General features: G+C 36.4%; 2 protein-coding genes across 3 annotated transcripts; both read left to right on the plus strand.

Annotated features, from left to right (window-relative positions):
• Positions 1-1,476: 1,476 nt before the first annotated feature.
• On the plus strand, positions 1,477-9,632 carry LOC129796370 (mucin-2-like). 2 transcript variants are annotated; one of them, XM_055838224.1, is made up of 3 exons: positions 1,504-2,277; positions 2,361-3,317; positions 6,669-9,632. In XM_055838224.1, the coding sequence occupies exons 2-3, from the start codon at positions 2,580-2,582 to the stop codon at positions 8,811-8,813; spliced, it is 2,883 nt and encodes a 960-aa protein (XP_055694199.1). In that variant the 5' UTR covers positions 1,504-2,277; positions 2,361-2,579; the 3' UTR covers positions 8,814-9,632. The 2 variants fall into 2 exon arrangements, with proteins under 2 accessions (XP_055694198.1, XP_055694199.1); XM_055838223.1 differs by having other exon boundaries at positions 1,477-3,317.
• Positions 9,633-20,131: 10,499 nt separating this feature from the next.
• On the plus strand, positions 20,132-21,944 carry LOC129796372 (zinc finger protein 260-like). The gene is made up of 2 exons (XM_055838240.1): positions 20,132-20,538; positions 20,607-21,944. Exons 1-2 carry the CDS (start codon positions 20,440-20,442, stop codon positions 21,882-21,884), a joined length of 1,377 nt encoding a protein of 458 aa, XP_055694215.1. The 5' UTR covers positions 20,132-20,439; the 3' UTR covers positions 21,885-21,944.
• The last annotated feature ends 44 nt before the right edge of the window (positions 21,945-21,988 follow it).

Genomic DNA, 21,988 nt, shown 5'->3' on the forward strand with positions numbered 1-21,988 from the left:
AAATTTCTTGAATTTGAAAAGTTCTAAGAGCCATATCTCTTGAACGGCTTATCCGATATTGCTCAATTTGGTATCTAATTAAAGGTTTTGCAAAACTCTATAACTTTCCGGAACATCAGAAACCTCTAGAACCATTCCTTGAGGACAAAAAGTGCAAAAAACTGTTTTGGTAGAACAAAAATCCGCCATTTTGTGTTCTGGAGGTGACCTTGAAATGTATCGAAATATACATCAGATTATAGCTTATTTCAATACCTTTCCAGAACTAGTCAAGAAATTTCTGTAGGTCTAATAGAACTTAAGATATAAGAATTTTAATTTGTCAAATTACGAAATTTTACAAAAAATCGACTTTGCCTCTACTCACAAATTAAATTGCAACGCATAGACTGACCCATCCGCGTTGTGGTATACCAACTCTAATAACTGGACGCGTTATGATTGACTTTCTCATTGGATTCTTTTTCTTTTCTCCTTTTTCCACGCTAAGAGGATACCACTGAAGTTCCGTTAGACGGGGGGTTTGTGAAATTGATAAATAAAAGGGGTGAAAACTACCACTTTTAAATAAATCAATCAGAAGAAATGGATTTTGAGGAAGTGTCTAGCAGAACCCCTTTTTGCTATATATGCACAACATATAAGGAAAAAAAACGAAGCAAAAGAACCCCTCACCGCATTGTCCTGCTCTCAAAATTACACGCATAAATATTTTTTTGCACCCCGTAGTTGGAATTAATTTTTGAAATGGCCATACCCCGATATATGTATGTATCTGCCTACATAATATTGTATGTAGCCTGTGTGTGCGTCTTTCGATGGAATGCCGGAGAGCAGAGAATATGTGTGTGGACAGTGAAGGCGGGGGGTGGTTTTATATTGATTTTTGCATTTTTAACCAAATCCAGAGACGTCTTCGGCCACATCTAAATTCACCCTTCTTTTTTCCCTCGAGCTATCTCGCTGTCCAAGCCATGGTATGTGCTATATAGGGGATAGATTGTGTTGGTGGGGTGGTGGGGTGTTGAAGAGAGGGAGCATACGGGGGTGGAACAGGGCTGAATTTAGATGTTGCTGTACCCCAAGTCCGTCTTCTGGGGGGGAAGAGAGGGCCATTGAGGCTCTCTTGAAGATATTATGTAAATTTTCTTAAAAGAAAAAAAAAAAAGAAAATCATTTAGGAAAATACTGGAAAATCAAAAGCAGGAAATTTTGTTGCACAACTAATTAAATATGAAATTGATGATACTCTCCGTGTAGTAGGAAACCAAAGGGATGGTTTGCTTTTGGTCCTCCTCTATCGGCATGGTATATCGTGCCTGAAGAGATTATTTTCTCTCTACAGGAAATCGCTGCTACAGTAGAGGGTACACCTGTAATGGTGTATAGTTGTCTCTTTTCAATCCCCATTAGCCTCTCTCTATGTAACATTTTTGTACATAAGAAGCCGAGGAGAGGATGGTATCGTCTTGTAGTATCGCAGCTTTCGTTCATTTGGCTACGACGACTTGAACAGAGTGGTTGTGTTACGTGCGTGTGCTATAGAACTTTATTTTTTAATATTAAATAATAATTTTAAAAAAGTGCCAAAAAAAGAATATTTTGGGAAGCAAAGTGTCTCAAAGGATCATTCAGCATCCCCCCTAAAAAAAGGACTCACCCCTCAAAGTACAAACTCACAATGTAAAGTAGTATGATACCATTTGAGTGAAACGAACCAAGTGAGAGCATACTGCTCAGGACATTTCGTGCGTCCTTTTTTCCTCCTTATTTCTTTTCTTTCCTTTTTCTTACTTTTCCCTCAGTTTTTCAACATTTTTTCCCTTCTTCCTAATTCTACCTTTTTTTTAAATAAAAAAAAAAGAAATCTTGATATTTCTCGCTTTTTCTCTTTTTTGATCACAAAAGAGGAGCGCGCGGGACACAATTTAATCAGAGTTTTTTTTTGTGTGAGCTCCAACATTATTTCTTTTGTGTTCCTCCGGACAGTGTGTGGTGTGTAATACCGCGATTTTGCGAGAAATAGCGAGCGAGAGAGCAGAGAGAAGCAGAGATAAAAAGAATTGCAGAGAGGTTTACAAAAAAAGATATATAAAAGTTGTGCTTCATCCACAAGATTGTGCTTCGCAGCATCCAAAAGAAAAAAGAATCTCGAAGGAATTTTTTTGAAAGTAACATAATTTCGGCCAACTGCATGAAGGGTGCGACTGTGTAAAGTGTGGCCAAGAGGACGCGAAAGGACAAAAATATCCTGTGAGTGGGAGAAAGAAATTTTTGGTATATACATTTTTGACAGCATAAAAGGAAGCATAGCGAGAGCATCTGTTGATACATACTACACAACCCAATTTCTCTCTCAGCATTCTCACAACCCCGCTTGTGTTTGGTGGTGGTTGTGTTGCGATTGGCGAAGCCTCATCCTCCGTGGCAGAAGCGGCGGCATTAAAAAGGATATATCGCTCGCAATTGAAAATATATTTAATATAATTTGGTTGAATAAAAAGAAAAAAGAGTGTGTGAAGGAATGTGCTCACCTGCGGATGTGTGACGAAGCTCGCATATTGCGAGGGCAGCGCTAGATGGCCAGCCAGACGCGGCCAAATAGTCAGAAGCATCATCCGAGTGAGCAAAAGCCGGCGAATCTCGTGTGTGGCTTTTGTGGTTTGATGGTAGAGAGTGCAGCATCGCTGCGTGTCCACATCCACTTCAATCATGAGAGTGTCGGTCGCTGGAACAGCGCCCCATCGCCAACATCCTCGTCAAGTATGAGACTAACATCACCCACCGAGGGGGCGTCCGTGTCACCCACGGACTCGGAGAATAACAATCAACCGTTCAAGAGGCAAAAAACACCCAACAACAGCACCTCACCAACGGACGATAAAGCAACAACGCAACAGAATCCCGTTGCAGCAGCAGCCGATTCAAGTGACAACAAACCTCCGTCGCCATTGCATCAGCACCAAATATGCTCAACAACGGCCTTTGATGAGGCAACATCCCGCGCCTATGTCCATCAGCAACCAAGCACCTACTACGGTCACCCATTCCTCGCCCCACCCACCTACGAGGCAGGCTACGGCCTTCTCAGCAACAACTACGACAGTATGCAGCAGCAGCAATTGATGCAGCCACGGCAGCAACACGAGTACAAACCAGTGCCTTCACACCGTTATCATCCCTACCATCAGCAAGCCATCAACAATCACAATCCGCCCTCACCCACCCCACAGCAGCACCACCACATCGCCAGCACCTCAAGCACAGCACCCACACCCCTCTCGGACACTATCATCAACTCCACCTCCGTCAGAATGGTGAGTCTTCTTCCCCTTCTCGCTATAATTTCCACCCCCTTATTACACAACCCCAAACCCTCCCCCATTACACCATCCACACCTCATACCCCTGTACCCCTAAACAATGTCTGCACGAGTTTCTTTACCTTTTTTCTCCACCGGAGTTCACCTTACAGCATTTTCACAATTTGATCCTAAAAGAATTCATCTTTTCCACGCCTCGTATTATGCTCTATGAGATTTTTTTGTTAAAAAACTTGAATAAAATCTTTTAGATCTAAAAATAATTTTTATTATTTTACAAAATAAAATCGAATAAAAAAATATTCTCAACTTCTTAAGTCAAAGAGTTTGAAATTAGAAGGGGTGATTAGGAACATCAGGGAGATTCAGAGAATGGCTTATTTAAAACATTATGGAAATAAAAAAAATGTCTTTCATCCTTCTTAGAAAACTGAAGTTTATACCTAGAATTCTTGTTTTTTTATTTCGATTCAAATCATCGCTTTTTGTGCGTCGTTCACTGTGTTCAGTCATTTCTTTGGCAGAAAAACCGCTTGCCCGATTTTATTTCCAAAAATGAGCTCGAAAAAGCCTCAGAATGAATGTAAATAAATTCAAGAAAAATTGTAAACTAGAAGGCGATTATTCTAAAGTCAATCTCTTGAAATTTTAATCTCAAAATATCACTTAGAATGAATGCGATCAAGTTTTCAAGATCTTGAAAACTTGGCTCGAGAATACAGGCCAAAGAAAATTTTTTCTTTCAGATTTTTTCATAATATTCAGGAGCACTGATATATTACTGATTCGACTAATTTATAAATATCCACCTCAGACTTTGCTAATTCAAATGAATCAAATATGTACTTTCTTTAACGGTGATTTTCAAAATTATTTTAATAATTTTATGAAATTTGATGAAAATATCTTTTTTTAAGAAACAAAAAAAAACAGGAGAGAGAAGAAATATAATGTACAACACTCCTTCACAAGTGACTATCCCTTGTTTGTGAAGTGACCAAAAAGGAGAGACGTCCAGAATGGCCGAGCGACGCAATTTTCAACTCCTTTTGCGTCTCCGACGTTTGAATGGGGGAGTTTTTAATCCCCCTCTTTTCCACTATGGTCTTGTCTCTCTCTCTGACTAAAGGTCTGCCCACCCATATTGCTCCCCTTCGAGTTAAATTATTCAAATGATAAGGGGGTGGAAAGAGTAGCGGGGAGTTTTCCTACGCAGGCAGGATTTTTTGTCTTTTACACCAAATTTCGCCATGATTGAAATTTTCTTTAAAATTCTTAGCAAATTTCGCGGAGAGTTTGTCTTTTCGCAAGAGTTGCTAATGAAGTGTTCAAACCTGTGGAAAATTACATGGATAGCCAGGGGATAGCTTAGTATACCTACATAATATGCTTTTCTTTTTTTTTCCTGCTGCATTATTAAATCGTAATCTCTAATTAGCCAACGCAGTGATGATCATTTAAAAGGGATATAAAATAAATAAGTCATAAGTCCTTGACATTTGCGTAAAATAAATCCTTTTTATGTGATCAAACACCCCAAATAATGAGTTCTCATTAAAAACTATTTCTTCTTTTGATTGGAAAATAATTACAAAAGTTTCCCATGTATGTAGGTAAAAGGAATCCTTCCGTGTTGCAATAGCATAAAAAAGATTTTTTTTTGGTTGAAATATTGTAGTTTCACTTTCCGTGCAAACTGTGTGGTGGAATGTTCTTTAGACTAAACACAGTGTTTGAGGGTTGAAAGGGGATGATTTGAGTGCGACAGAAAAAAATATTGCCGTAATTAAATTTGATTTCTGACCCCTTAGGTCATTTAGACCTACTCTCTGTTACCCATACTTTTATGTCTCGCCAAATACCTGGCTTTGACTCCCCATAGCTTCACCTGAGCGTGTGTGTGTGTGTGTGTGCCTTTAGCCTTAAGCATACCTACTTATTATCTCTGCAGGACAAAGTTTCCAATGCAGTTCTTCTCCACCTTTTTTGCGGCAACAACCTCCTGATAAAGGCAAGAAGTCAAGAAAACAAAAAAAAAGTAGAAAACGTTCTCAAAATCAAGTGAAAGTGTGCTATCCTTTGGGAGTTTTTTTTTAGTATAAATTGAGCCATTTTAGCGGCTTCTCCATCATTCGGTGTGATTACATTTAATTTCATTAAAAGTTCCACCTTCTCTCAAATAAAATGTACCTTGAAAGTATGAGGGTGATTCTTCAGGTAAGAGATACGCGTTGTTTGTTAAACTTTAGGTAAATTCATTTACGAAGCACAAAAGGGATGTTTCTGAATAAAATATGGGTCAATGATGGTTTTGGTCAGGCACAGAAGAAACCAAAGAAACATACAACGAGGTAGCTTTGGGAGTGAAAGTGGAGGAATTTTTCTTGAGATATTTTCAAAGAATTTTCATGGTGCGTCATCTTCTATGTGGCTCGAAATTCACTCCCTTTGTTTCATTTTTGCATTCACTTTAGAATGTTAATTTCTTATCGACTTTGTCAATCGTTTTTATCAGCAAATTGTTTTTATTTTATGCTTTATCAGTTCTCTGAGAAGGTGTTCTTTTTTAAATCAATTTCTTATATTTGGCGATTTTTTTAGCTAATTTTTTAAACCTATTTTACGGAGTTTTAATCTTGATTTAAGTTTTAAAATTGATTTTTCTAATTTCAGGGAAGTCCTGACCTTGAAATTTTTCTTTGGCGTTTTTTTTTAGAAAATTCCGAAACAGAGATCAAGCTTGAAAAATTTTAACACGACTTTAAAACTTATGGTTTAAAACAATTCATTTAAAAGATGTAAGAATAAGAATTTTTACGCTGAATATGGCCCGTAAGTGTGTAAATTTTTCGTTATAAAACAAGCGTCTATTTGCTATAAAAATGGTAAGCAGCCCTCTCATCTTTCCTAGAGGCGTGGTGAAGAGTTTTTATAGTTTTGCCGTTTATTTGAGGTTAAATTTTACGAATGGAAAGGACGCTGCTTGTAAATTTTATATTAGCAAAAAAATCTTCTCAAGAAAATTTACTTCGTTTACGTTTACTCTATTTGAATTTACTACACTTACATTTGAACGTTTTCTAAATCAAAATTGCTCTGTATTACGCCTCTGTACATTTTACTTTACGCATTTACTCATATACAAATGAATTCTCTAAAATTTGAAATAACGTCAATATCAAATGAATTATTCCTTCTGATAAATTAAAAAGAAAATAAATCAATTAAATTATATTTTATTTCATCGCTCAAATTATAATAAATCACTTTATTATGCGGTGCTGATGGAATGATAAATGCTGATGTTTCTCCTTTTTTTTTCTCTTCAATTTTTTCCACCTATAGCAACAACTGGGAAGTGAAGGTGATCATCAGATGGTGTCACCGAAGCAATGCGACAAATGTGGCTTTGTTTGTGACTCCGTGAGTGTGCTAAATGAGCACTGTGCTACACAGCACGGTACCACTGAGGCTCAGGATACGGAAGGTATGACATTTCCCATGGGTGGGAATCAGCAGACACCGCAACATTCGTACATCAAAGAGGAAACCACATCGGACATCTTGGATTTAGATTCGCAAAAGGTGGTGTACCCGCAGCATCATCATGAGGGTGTTCTCACCTCTGACACTACTGCTCTACCACCAATGCACTCCCTCCATCCGCTGCAGTCGATGCAGAGACATCCAATTATGTGGCATGAACCACAGTCGAGCTACATGTCGCAACAGCAGACGCTAAAACCACAATTCTTTCCATCAATGAAGGCACCATACATCACACCGGTACTGGGGCCAACAAAATCAGACTACGGCAGCTCCGTGGCAAACATTAAAAGTGAATATATGCCACAGACTATGCTGCCACCGCCTGATGTGAAGATGTTTGCTGATTCGAGCAACAACCAAGTGTCTACGAGTCAGTCTGATTTTCCAACGACAACGACACCCCAAGATAGCGATGCGGCATTTAGGACGCAATTTGAGCCGGCATCGTCATCCCTGCCGAATAGTCAGCAAACAAAGAGTTCATCGTGGAAGTCAAATGAGGCACGCCGACCCAAGACGTACAATTGCACGGCATGCAATAAGTGGTTCACGAGTTCTGGCCACCTTAAGCGTCATTACAATACAACACTGCACAAGAATGCGGTGAAAAGCAGCGGACAACCCGATCCGGCAACACTTCCCATCAGTGTCCATCACCATCCGGCACGAGACAATGTGAAGAATAATCATCATTTGAGCAATGTGACGGAAGCACCGCAACCGGTGATACCACCACCCGTGTCATCCGCAATGGATGCGAATGATTCTGAATTTGGTGGTGCAACACAGTATAGTACCGGTGGGGATTTTCGTGGTGGCCTCCTGGGTCAGGTGACGCCCACAGAGAGCAACAGCGTGTATCAGGCACAGCAATTCTGTCCAAATCCCCCAAACGGGGTAGCAGGTCCCTCCGCCCCTCATGCCTCCCAGCCGAGGGGCCTGCTGACACACATGCCCAACATCACGCTGTTGGCGTCCCACCAGGAGGTGCTGCCGCCAATTCCTACTACCACCACCATCATCCACCCCATCATCCACCCATCCATCAGCCAGGGCATCATCAGTACAATAATGGAACCGCCGCCGCCGTACATCAAGCCGGGTACCCCGCATATGGTGCAATCTCTGCACACAACCCAATCGCACCTGGTGGACCCGCCGGCGAATTGTCCCACTATTATTGGTGATCATGGCATTGTGGACAATCGGGAGGCGTACGGATCAATGGCTGACTATGAGACAGCCACATCCTTCATTGAGACACCTGTTACGCGGTTCACATCGCAAAATATCGGTGATACCGTGCCACCATTTTCCCCGGATATGCCTGACCATGTTTCAGCGCACCGTTCACTTACGCCCAAAATGGCCGCCACGGCACCACTTGTTTCACCATCATCGCCAAGTGTAACATCATCGGCACGTCAAAGCAAGCCCAAGAGGAACTATCGGAGCTCAAAGAAGAGTGGCGTAGATGCCAACGGGGAGCCCCTTCGGTGCCTCGAATGCGACAAAGTGTTCAACAAAGCATGCTACCTTACGCAACACAACAAAACCTTCCACAGTGGCGAGAAGCCATTCAAATGCCACCGTTGCGGCAAGAGATTCCCATGCGATCAAACCCACGAGGAGCATGTGGTGAAGCACAGTGGTGAGAAGCCGCATAAATGCGATCAATGCCCAAAGCAATTCAACCACAAGACCGATCTAAGGCGCCATCTTTGCCTCCACACAGGCTACAAACCCTACACGTGTGATCTGTGCAACAAAGGCTTCATACGCAAGGATCATCTTATGAAGCACAAGGAGGTGCATCTGAAGAAGGCAGCTGGTGGTAAGAAGCAACAGGCACAGGGGAAGAGTACCAACAAGAAGGCCAACAATTCGCATGTGCCAAATTTATCAAATCCCAACGATGACTTGCATATTCTAGGAGAATAAACAACTTTGCTTTTTATTTTAAAATTACTACCTCAGCGCCATATTGTTTTTTTTTTTAATTTCTTTTTTTATTCTTCTATTCTGTAGTAGAGCAATAATATTGTATTATTAGCAAATATTGTATTATTATTAAAGTTTAAGTGAATATGACAACATTTAAGAAGAAAAAAATAATTCAAAATGGCCACTTATAGGTTTCTGCGTTTACATCATAAAGTTAGGTTTTCTTTTGTTTTTTAAACCATTTTAGAAAGGACAATGTTTGAAAAAAATCCATTAATAGAAAATTTTCAAGTCATGTATTTTTTTTAAATTAATTTTGTAAAAAATAAATAAAACAATTGGCCAATATTTACTATACTTTATACTTTCAGTGATAAAATGCAAGAAGAAAAAAAATTGATAAAATAGTCTCTCTCCTAGCAGTTGCCAATATAAAGTAAATTTTAGAGTCTGATTTGATGGGGATGATGAGGTTATTTCTTCAATTTTTAAATTTATTAAATAGTAATGAAACAAGCAAAAAAATAGATAAGTATAAATTTTTTAAGTATTTTTTATCTTCATAGAGATTCTTATAGAACAATTTATTGTGATTTACAACCGTCAAAGGAAGAAATAAAAACTACAATGAAACTACTTAACTACCTCTCAAAATGGGAAGATTATTTTTCAAGCTGTTTATTGTTTTTTTTTAATATTAATATTTTTTCTATACACTCTTTTACATCATTAAAAGCCAGCAAGTACAAAATAATAGTAATAAAAAATAGTTAAATGTAATATTGTGAAAAATAAAATGAAATAGTTGAAAATAGACACAGTTTTATCGAATTATTAGCAATTGAATGCTGATTTTATTTGTGAAATGAAAGGATGACCAACGATGTAAGAAAACTTTCTTTTTTTTCTAATTAACCTATTATTTTATCTAAATGGTGAAAAAAGGTAAAAAGTAAAGAGATACAAATAAATAAATAAAGAGATTAGACTATTTTGGAAATGAAGAAAGAGAAAAATATTACCATTCAGATTTCATATCAGCAATTTACATATTTTAAAAAATATGATAAAAAAAATCAAGCAAAAAATGAATTAAAGAAAAACTATAGAAAATATTTGATGATAAATCAATATTTAATTAATAATAATACGTAAAAAAAAATGGAGAAAAAAATATTAAATATAATTATTAAATAGTTAATAGGGAAAGATAGAGAGAGAGAGAAACAGCGTACATAAAACAAAGTTTAGTAAATAAATTTAAAAAAAAATTCAAAGTGGGAAGACAAAATGAAAAAAAAATCAGATATAATGCATCTACCTCAAGAGAGAATGCCGATTAAAGGACCTCAATCGATGAAATGTTATTAAATTTAATAAAATAAATGAAAAAAGAAAAAGAATCTTATATACATAGCTTTCTCACTGAATTTTGAGAAATTATATACATGGGACTTTTAAAACCACTTCCTGTCTCTCTTCTGCGTAGAAAAAAAATGAAGAAAAAATTAAATTTTAATAAAGGACCCTTTAAATTAAAAAAAAAAGAATTGAATGTGTAATTAAAAATTAACTAAATTTAGATGTAAAAAAACCTTTTAAAAAAAGTATATCTAATGTCTGAAAAATTCATCTGGCAAGAAGAATACAAAACTAATGATTTTTCGATACAAAAAAAAAAAAACACAGAAAAATCCTCTTTTGGTCCTCTTTCTTTCATTTTTCTTCAGTGTTATGCAAAAAAAAATCTCCCCGGGTACCTGCACATGTTGTTTTTTTTATAATCTTATATACATTATGTGCAGAGAGTCCCACTCAAAAGGGCAGAATGAATGAGGCATAGAAGAAAATTGAGCACAAAAGAATGCTATAAGAATACATTTTTCGCATTTTTATTTTCTATGTGGTGCATAGGCAAAAGACATTATATAGTATGGGTAAAAAAAACATACCATTGTGTATAAAAAAAAAGTTTAAAAAAAACTAAATAAATTGAAAAGAAAGAGAAATTTCAGAGGAGACAATTTAAGACAGAGAGAGATAGAAAAATAAATAGATAAACATCCCCCACTCCCCACAAAAAAAGTATTTTCGACAAAAAGTAAGTTTTCATGTATAATCTAAAAATTAAAAAATAATTATCATTAAAAATTATCGAAATTTTTGAAATGTATAAGCAAGAAATTGATAGAGAAGCAAACATTTTTGGTGTTTTGGTTATTCTTGGAGGTGAAAGTGAAATAAAACAAAAAAAATCAATCTCAAAATTCTCAGACATAAAAAGAATAAAATATAAATTTAAAAGATTTTGTGATCCTGCAAAAGCAAAATCTTTTTTTTTCCCTAATCGGAAGAGTTTTATTTTGTTTTTTTTTTAATTCTGTTTATTTTCTTTTTTATTAAATTTCTTTTCTTTCTAAGAAGAATTTTTAATAAAAAAGAACAACAGACATTAAATTGTGGTATATAAACAAAATAACTAAGTATGTATTATAAAAGGTTGTGTTAGTTTCTACAGAAAAAAAAACTTTGCAAATAATCCATTAAGAAAAAAATTTGCAAATTTTTTAAAGTTTTTTTTTGCAATGCCAATAATTTGTTTTCCTATAGACCTCATTCTTTCAATGAAACTAATTAAAATATAGTTGTTAAAAATGAAACAAAGCAAGAAGTTAATACATAAATAATAATGAAAAAATAATAGTTTTAAGATGGTGAAAAGATACTATATTATATATTATTTTCTTCCACGAAACGAAATAGTTACCAAATAAAAAAATACAAGATATAAAAATAAAATAGAGGAAGAATAAATCTGTTGAATTTTGAGCATTTTTTATAACATATTTGAATTGTTTCTCAATTTATATTTTTTTATTATTGTATATTTTTTCTTTATATTAAAGTGAAATAAGAAGAAGAAAAAAGAAATGACACTCAAGAAGAAGTAAAAAAAAAGTCGTGAGATGTGTAATTTAATGATGGTAGCCAAAACGCTCAAAAATAAAAAAGAAAATTCTCAAAAATTTGTACAAATAGATGGTAGAAAATTTTTTGGAAACATTTCACAGGAAATTATAAGAGAGAAAAAACATACACACAGAAAAATCTTAAGACGTCTTTACGCATATCAAGTAATAAATATAAAATGAAAAAAAATAATTGTTTTAAAAATAAAATTGTATGTAAAATGTAAAAAATATGTATTTTTTGTAGCTTTTGGCACAGATTTTTAGCATTTTTTTTTTCTTTTCAGAATTAGAAGGAGTGTCTTCACTTTCAGTTTTGATCATGACGTAATTTGTAGATGTGCAACCGCATATTGCAAATTATAATCGTAGATATCATAAAGCATATGCTTCTTTGATTCGATTAATTTTTTTTTTACATAAAGCACAGGTGGAAATGATCAGAGTAAAAGATGCGTATGCTTTTTGTTTTGGTGAGGTAAAATAAGATAGATTGAGGGCGTGGTTTTTGCGTTTTAAAGGGAATTCTTTCATTGCAATACCTTCATTGCTTTTCAACAACCACGAGGTGACTAGCTTCACTTGGAAAGAGCTCATAACACGATCAAATATGCGAATAGAGTTCTTTTTTAAAATATAAACGTTATTGGAACAAGTCCATTAAATGGATCTTTGTTTTAAAAAAATATCCCTACAGATTTAAAAGAATTAATTCTTAATTAAATTAATCAAAGTTAGCACCATAAAAAAATCACATGGACATCATGACTAAAGTGAGTAAAGTTCTTTATTCAATTTTGCTCTTTTGCCTGCTTCCGAACCTTGGAGGTGGGCTCCTGCTGCAGAAAGACATTCGAAATGTAACTTTTGTGAGATTTTCCCCTTCATCAATCAACAATTTTATTCTGGGTCACAATGGCTTGAGGAATCGCATGGCATTCAATACCAATAAGACAGCATCAAATATGAACATAATCTCGTGGACGGAAGAAATGGAATTTAAAGCGAAATATTGGATATTTAAGTGTTTCAGCACAGTGCAGCAACCAAAATTCTGCACTGTACCCCAATATCCGGGCATAAATCGACTTGAATTGAATAAATTGCGATCTGGATGGGAATTTTCCACAATAAGGATCTGGTTCACTCCATACAGAGTGACTCCTGGACGTGAAATTGACTTCCTCACAGATCCAACGACCTTCACGCAACTGATCTGGGCTACGGTGCAATTCTTTGGATGTGCCATGGCTAAGATAGATGATGACTTCTTCACAATTTCCTGTGCCTACGATCCACCTGGGAATAGGAAGAGGATGCAGGTTTACAGGACAGGAGCTCCATGCTCAGAATGTCATGATACAGATATGTGCTCCGTGTCCTTCAGTGGGCTCTGTGGTGTGGACAAAATGATTGCTGCAATGGCAGCCAGGAAGTTCCCTAATGTCTACTACATATTCCTCATCATGCCAATGGTCAGCCATCTTACCAGCCCATCATGCATTAGTCAACCCAATGAATTCGCATTAAGACACATTCTTCAGCAACTTTTGTGCAGCCTAATTGCAACGAAATTCTTTCAGCTAATGGCCAAGTAATTAGCAAAGATTATCTTCAGTTGAGTCTCCATACCGGTGAGTGGGAAAGAGAAAAGAGACAAGGGAGTAATAAACCCCCTGGCCATCAATCTTCTATTTTTGCATAATCACTCAAATGCAATCCCTCCTCAGGTTGAAGATTACTATCTCTCCAGGGGTTTCTTGTGATCTTCCATCAGTGCGATGAGTAAAGCTGCAAAAATTTACCTGAAGGAACACAAATTTTTATTTTTAGAAAGAAAGTTTTATTTTTAAGTTTTAGTGCTAACTGGGGCAAAAGAGCATTCTGGAAGATTTCTTCTTCAAAATTTAATTTAATTTGAATTTAAAATCAATTTATTAACGAAGAATTCATTCGATTTGAACAAACATTTAATATTAAATTATTAGTGATTAGAATAGATTTCTTTGGCCCAATTTGTCCTTAATTTTCTCACAATATTCTTTCCTAAATTCCCATAAGAAAATTCTTTCGCGCTCTACCCTAATTTTTTTGTGGGAAAGCACATCAACTCGATTGTGAAGAAAAAATATCCTAAGGGGCCTATCTTAACGGAAAATTGCATTAAACTTGTACCTATATTACCTTAGCGAGCTAAATTCTGATTGGTGGTGATCCAGTCGAGAGGTCTTCCACGAGAATGGTCAAGTTCCTCTGGGCAAAGGGCATATTGGGCCAGGTTAATTGGTCAGTAAGGGGTCAGAGGGTTAAGTGTGACCTCCTCGGGATAACGGGGTCAACATTTCTTTTTCCCATCTCCTCGCACTGACCATTCGACCCTGCAGTAATGGTTTGTATATAAGAAAATTTCAAAACAAGTAATATCCAGGCGCCTCATTTGCCCTTTTTGTCCTCCAGGCCGGAATCCCCGAACAATGAAGTGTAAAAGAATTAAAATTGAATATACTGTCAGGAATGAGAAGAGAAAAAAAAAACAAGATGTCACATGCCATGGAGGTGAGAGGGCAAAATTAAAGGAATAAAAACCTGCTCATAACGATCATTTTCCACGACGCACCAGATCTTCGTGTTTGACCTCCACCATATCAACGGAAAATTTCTTTACTCTGCACGCACAACTCTAGGTAATTTTTTTGATGTTGAGCTGTGTGGCGCAAGGACTCCATAGGGGATCGCCTACCTGGAGCCACAGTGATTAAATAGGTAGGAGTAGAGAAAAAAAACGTGAGGAAACAGAGAAATCACGATAGGTAAGAAAAGGGATTTTTTTCTCTAAAAGCCATAAAGTAGGAATTTGTGGATCGTAAAACTTTTACTTTTACCACTGCACTTTTTGACAAACAAACCATCTTTTAGAATTAATTAAATTCCTTTTTTTGGGGTGGGTGTAGTGATGAGACTTTTCAACAAAAAAAGACATATGGAGGAAGTTTTTATGATTTTTTTTTATTCTTTAGAATTTATTTGTAATCCTTTTTCAAGAGATTTTAGCCATTTTGGCATATATACTCCCAAACAGTTTATTTTATAAGATTTTGTACATTTTAAAATATGTATAATGTGTATAGGGGAGACCGGAGTTAATAAAGTTCTAAAATTTCTTTCTCATAAAGTTCATAAAATAAAGGCTTTGTCAATTTGTTTTAGTTTTAAACAGAAATTCAAATTTACAGAAAATCCTGAAATAGGAACTTAACCGATTAAGATAACTATCATTCATACATTTTGCTTAACCCTTTCGCGTTCTTTGGATCATAAACGTAAACCCAAACGTGAATCATTTTATTTTATCGAAATTTAATGAATTAAATAGTTTTTTTAAAGTTAATGCATTAAATTCACACAGAAGAGGCTGAAGAAGACGTACTAACTGATAATTAAAATCGTATTTACCCTTTCACGTCCGCATGAAATATAAAAGTGATAAAAACCTTTTATCGCAATATTTATTCTTCTTCTGAAAATTCTTCAACATTTCTCAGTCAGAACGTCTTCCTTGGCCTATTTTACATAAACTTAGAGCATTTATAAGTTTAAAAAACAATTAAATTAGTAAGTAAAATTTGGAAAAATAAAATGTTTCATGTCTGGGTCTACGTATGACCCAATAGACGCGAAAGGGTTAAATCATACCACTAAATCAATTAATAAATTCGTCAAATAAGGCATGAGTGGAAGAAAACTTTTAAAAATCTGTTCAGTGTAGAAATTTAAAAATTGTTTCAGCAAAATTGTTTAATTTAAGAATGATTCGGGTATGAATATCCTGCATAACTTTTTTGCTGTCTCACACAGCAATTTACTATCTATCCGCCCTTTTTTGGTTCCCTCTGACTCTCTCTCCTTAAAGTCCATGGTAGGAGTTTCTATTCTTATGCAAAAAAGATGAAAACCATGTGAATTTTACTGCTTTTAGTTGCATTTTTGGGTGAAAAATGCAATTTTAGTGCCTCAGCCATGTCGTTCATCTCTCTCTCTTGTTGGCCAAGACGTTTTCTAAAATTCATTTTGTTGACCGCCATAAAGACACAAAACAAGAAAATTTTTGCTTATAGAATTTACATGAACCATAAAAAATTATAAATACTTTATTTGTCTGATGTTTTGCCGGCATAGTAAAAAAAATATTTTTCTATATAATTTTTTTTTGCTTTAATATTCTTTTTCTCAATAAATATTTATAGCAAAAGACTTTGACTATTTTTGCCATGCGGTTGAATGGGATACATTTTTGCCTTTAATTATATAGGTGGAGATCATTTTGATATGTAAAATTAATTCCATAGCTCGTGGTTCTTTCTTTGTCTTCTCCAACCTCGCGCTCGTGAGATTTATTAATTTCTCGTGAATGATTTCCTCTTTTATATTTTTTTTTTCGTTGGCATTTATAAATTCTCGTATTCCTCGCAAATTCTCTGCAGTGTGCAATTTTTACCAGAGCGAAATCTTTGGCATCTATTTTAGAGTTTTTCTTTTTTGTTCTTCTTTGGACTGTGTGCCGGTTGGAGTTTTTTTTTCTCGCTCCATGTCCTCCACTTTTAGGAGATATATAATTTCACATTTTGATATTTGAGAGTCTCTCGCTATGTACTCTGCCGCATATAACATTTTCGGAGTTTGCAAAGATGATGAAAATAATTTTTGTTGGTTCCTCCTCTAGCTCTTCTACCTTTTTTTTGTTGCCTACCTGGTGCGCGAATGAGACATGCAATGGAGTGCAAGAGATGGATGATGTTTCAGTTTTTTTTTGGTGAAATAAATTCACCAAAGCAGGTAAAGACTCCTTGTTGCTCTCTATGTACATAAAATAGCATTGATGCACCCTTCTCCTTTCCACAGCAACACAGAGATTCCCCATCCTGCTTCGTTACAAGCGCAGTGGCACCACGGAGGAATTTCTCATGCAAGAAAATCCCGATTTCTCTATCTCCTTATGTTCATTTTATGTATTTATGAAGATTTTATATAGATCCTGTGCGAAGAACACCGATCTGCTACATAAGGAGGATGGATGGAACACCAGCAGTTCGCTCTGCAAGCAAGGAGAACAGAGAAGGATGAAGATCATGGGCAAAATCTTCGTGTGTGTGCCAGAGAGCATTTTTGACGAAAGTTCTGCTCATCCGCGTCCTTTTGCCCCCTTTTGTGCCATCGTGCCTGGACATGGTGCTTCACATGCATAGCAGCAAGCAGCGATCTCTTCTCTTTGGCAAAAGAAACGACAACAGCAGCTGTGTGGCAATTCCAGGAAAATGCGATGGTGCCATACGAGCTACATCGTTCCTCTCGCTCGTTTCTCAACACCAAATTTATGTACAATCTGTCGAGGAAGAAAAAAAAACACAGAAAATAAATTGGCTGCACAGAAGAGAGACAGAAAAACCAAAATCTAATCATCGGCAACACATAGCATTTTCTTTATATTTTTTTTCTTTCAGCCATCTTCCACTTCTCACCCTTCCCAAACTCCGAAGGGTGATCTCTTCCATCCATGTGAAATGACCAAAAAATAAAATATAATAGCTTTGGCAATATTGGGAATTTTTGGATGTTTAGATAGATATTTTTTTTTACTTGTTGATTGCAACGAGAGTTTTGTTTGCTTTTTTATGTTATTTTGGCATTCCCCGGCATCACCCACGACAATCATAGAAAAAAACAAAGAGATGTGAATAAAAGGTTTTTTTTTAACATTTTATTTTATTTTATTCTTAATTAAAATTTTAAAAAATGTTTGATCATCACAAAAAAATTAATTTCAATTTAGGCCATTTAGGTGATACAAAAATTAATTCGTTTCAAGATTTTTAAGCACAATTATTATCTTTAAACTCTTTAAATTAACCTATTTGCCCCATTTACTGAAGGAGTTCATTCGTTTCTATTATGAAAAAATGCATACCTACTCCTCATTACAAGAAACTAAAAATACAATTCATAACAATAAAAAGAAGAACAAGAAATCACCATGAGATAATTTTCCAATGGTATCAGCTAGGATAATCGGACAAATACTGACAAAAAAAAACACAATAATGACGTCATTCTTTGCATTTTTAGTCAAATATATAATACATATAATATGAAATGTGAAGATTCTAACTGTGAAGAGCGTGAAAACTCCTATGGATCTGATTTTTTCTTCAAAAACCTCACAATAGGGGAGGACGGGTTAATTTGGCCACTTTCGATTTCTAAAAATGGTATTACCGTTAATGCTAGAAAATCCATTTCTTCACAGTTTATAATCCCTATAGGGATAACCAATTGTACCAAGTTTGGGGAAAATCCGATCATTAGATTTTCTTTTATTTGATAAAAACCATTTTTTCCATTTTCAAGTGCTTTTGGCATTTTGGAAATTCGACTCTTCCGATAATTTTTTAACGCTTAAAAATTAGTTTATACGTCACTAAGGGCCATTGATTCCCCATAAACACGATAGTGACATCCATTTTCCGATATCTCAAACAGATTTTCCTGTGGAAATGGTTTTATCCGGAAAATTGGAGTGGGGTAATTTGGCCACTTGAGTTTTTCCGGCACTATTTTCCGACGCATGTTCATAATATTCACTATGGTTGTGCCTTTTAATGATTTATTTATGATTATAAACAATTTATACCAAAAAATTTTAGCTAAAAAAAGAAAGTTACCAAAATCTGAAAAACGGCTACTTTTAGTTTTTGCTCGTTTATGGTTCAGAAAATGTTAAAGTTTGAGGCTCTGTTAAATATTTTTATCTGGCAAATTACTGGAAATGAATCTTAGATAAATGTCCTATCTTCCAATAAAATAATCGGAAAAATAAAATTATTTTATTGTCCAAAAATTTTCATGTTCAATAAATTCATGCGCCAAAGTGTCCAAATTACCCGTGCTCGGGGTAATTTGGCCACTAAGCTAAGGGTCCAGGAAAATGGAAAATTCACCCATTTCTCATCGAGATAGAGAAAAGTGTTATATGGGAAAGTTGTAGGCCGGAAAATTTCCTACAAAATAGGGCTATTTGTTTTTCTTCGTACTACCACACTTGCTTGATATATCCCAAAAACCCCCAAAGTGGCCAAATTACCCCGTCTTCCCCTAAGTATTAAATTTAAGTTCGATCATTGATAATTGCAATGCAATTCAATTTTCTTCAAAAAAGCTCATTTTTTGTTTTTCTGCATTTCCGGCTCTCCAGATGTATTTTTTTTAAAGTAATTTTGTACGGGAAACAGTAAAATGAATTGTTCCCGTAGCAAGTGTGGGGTATGGTGAATTCTTGGGCAGAACTTGCCTGGGGATTTTCTATCCTTAGGCACAGTTCCACTTGGGAATTAACACCTATTCGGATTAATCTTGGGGAAAGTCACTTGGGGACCTTGTCCTTGGGCAGCTTTCCTTGGGATTTATCCAGGTCTTGGGCAGAGTCTTTCTGGGAAGATTCCACTTGGGACCTTTAGACCTTTACTCTTGGGCAAACTTCCACGAGAATTACTTCCTGGGATGTTCACTTGGGAGCTAAAGGCTAACTCTAGACCGGCCCATGGGGCCAGTCTAAAGGATTATTAGAGACGAAGTACACGGTTGGAGTGCTGTCCTAATAATGATTTTATTTGCATAAAGTTACTCTATTTATACACAAATTTTTACATGGGATTTATACAAAATAGTGGTGGGGAGAATTGCTTATGGACAATTCTGATGTGACGCGAAGGGAATTGAGAATGCATATCTTGCAGAATGTCGAGATTTGCTTATGATGCATTTTGCCCTATCGTGGGAAGTTGGTGGGTTTTTATGTCGCAATATAAATATTTCGCGGGAGAAATATTTGGCGGGAAAATATTTAGCGGGAAGCTAATTGGCGGGAAAATTAATGGGAACTTTAGTGGATTATTCTTGAACTTCTTTGTTCTTATATAATTTGGGGGGTGTCGCGGGGGACGAATAAACTAATCAATATTTTTCTGAAATAAAATTAAAAAATGGTAAAAAGGGAAAATAAACTATCTCATGTTTCCCTAAACAAATTTTAAGTAATTTTCTTACGAAAAATGCAATTTTTAGGACTTTTTATGTATTTTTTGGTTCTCACCTCGAAAATCAGAACATTGTGCAAAACACATTAGGCGGCGGTATAAAAATCCAATTTTTTTCATTCTTACGCTATTTCCCAGCTTTTCCTGCCTCAGGGAGCTTTTTTAGGGCCCACTCTGCATGTATCCCGGGGGTTTTTGAGGCTTCACTGAGGATTTCCTGGAATTGGGTTCGAAGAGTGCCGCCACTGGAAACTTTTTTGCCCACACCAAAAATTTTTCTTGAAATTGATTTTTTGAATTATTTCTGGAGTTAATCCACTCAGAATTTGCTTTACAGCCAGGAAAACTCCACCTGGCCAGGAAAAATGCCGGAAAATAAGTGAAAGTTCCAAAAAAATAACGATATGGGAGTTAGCCTACTTTTGGAACAGCCCAATAAGTTTTAATCCCTCTAACCTCATTCTTAGTGATTTTTTTGACAACTCAAAAAAAAATCCCCGGACAAAATATTAATTTGTGTTTTTCTGTACTTCCTGCAGTTCCTGCATACAGGAAAACTGCTTAATTATGGAATTGAGTGATTCCATTTGCAGAGTTTGTATGCAAAAGGGGGAGAAGATCATAATTTCTTCTGATATAATCTTTATGATCCATTTCTGTGCACAGGTAAATTCCAGGTGTTTTTCCCCTAACAAATGAATTATTTTTTATCCAAGAACTGCCTTGTCTTTCAGATTGCTGACCATGAAAGACTCCCCAAAGGGGTTTGTGAACAATGTCACGAGAATCTACATGTTGCCTATCGTTTTCGAACAACCTGCGAAGAATCAAATGATAAATTTTGGGAGTTGCTTGGTCAACTGGATGAGGAGGGATTGGAGCTCTCATTCGATGCCAAAAATGAAGGAAGCACTAAGCGCGAGACTGGGGAAGTAATGGAAATCCTGGAAGTTGTCGAGGAACAATTGCTATCGCCAAAAGTAGAGGAATACGAAGGATCCCCTCAGGAAGCCCAGAAGATCCGCGGTGAAGAGGAAATTTTAGCCAATGAGGAACAAAATTTAACACTGAATGATATGCAGCTGACCTTGCCTCCGGATGGGAATAAAGTTCCTACTGAAGAAGTTTCAATGAACACGGAACTTCCGGAAGAAAAGGGAATAATCAAAAGAAGAGGAAGACCTCGGAAGAGTCCTCATGTGGTTGCTGAATGTGTTGCCAAAGAGGAAAAAATTGCAAAACCCTTCCAGTGTTCGCAGTGTGGACGAGCATTCTCACGGCAAAAGATTCTCAATCGACACGAAAAGAGTCACAATGACCCACCTAAGGAGCGTTCCCGGAAGCTGCGGGTACGGAGAATACCTGTGAAACTCGATGATGGCCAACGTCCGTGTAAATTCTGCAAGGAAATCTTCCCGTCACGCCAGGAGCTCAATGAGCACATGAATGAGCTTCATACGAATGAACGACCTTACCTCTGTAGTGAATGTGGTCTTAGATTCATCCGCAATGACTACCTGGTTATCCATTTGCGACGACATAAAGGAGAAAAACCCTACACGTGTCGCTTTTGTGGAAAAGGCTTCCCGCGTGCAACGGATCTCACGGTACACGAGCGCTATCACACAGGTGAGAAAACACACCTGTGTACAGTCTGCGGCAAGGGCTTTCATCGTGCCTACAACCTGCTCGTTCATACACGTGTGCATACAGGAGAGAAGCCCTACCAGTGCCCCCACTGTGACAAGAGCTTTGCCCAGGGCAATGATCTCAAAGCTCACGTTCGACGACACACCGGGGAACGCTTCAAATGCGATGTGTGCAATGAGGGCTTCATCCAGGGATATCATCTCACACAGCACAAACGTCAGGTGCACGGGATCATTGTTACATCGCACATTCGGCGCCTTGAGAAGTTCCTTCCGGAAAGAATGGAAATGAATCTAATGCCTGCTGTGATTAAGGACACACCCGAAGAAGTTCAGGAAGTTGCGTGGGAACAGTCAATGTAAAATAATTAGTCACAGCTGAGAAGGATAGGTTGATCCTTAAAATAAACGTAAAAAAGGGAATCTGCGAGAAAATTTATTCGAAAGAGCTTTTGGAGCATAACCAC

Source organism: Lutzomyia longipalpis, chromosome 4 (genome assembly GCF_024334085.1).
Source record: "Lutzomyia longipalpis isolate SR_M1_2022 chromosome 4, ASM2433408v1".
Taxonomy (NCBI): domain Eukaryota; kingdom Metazoa; phylum Arthropoda; class Insecta; order Diptera; family Psychodidae; genus Lutzomyia; species Lutzomyia longipalpis.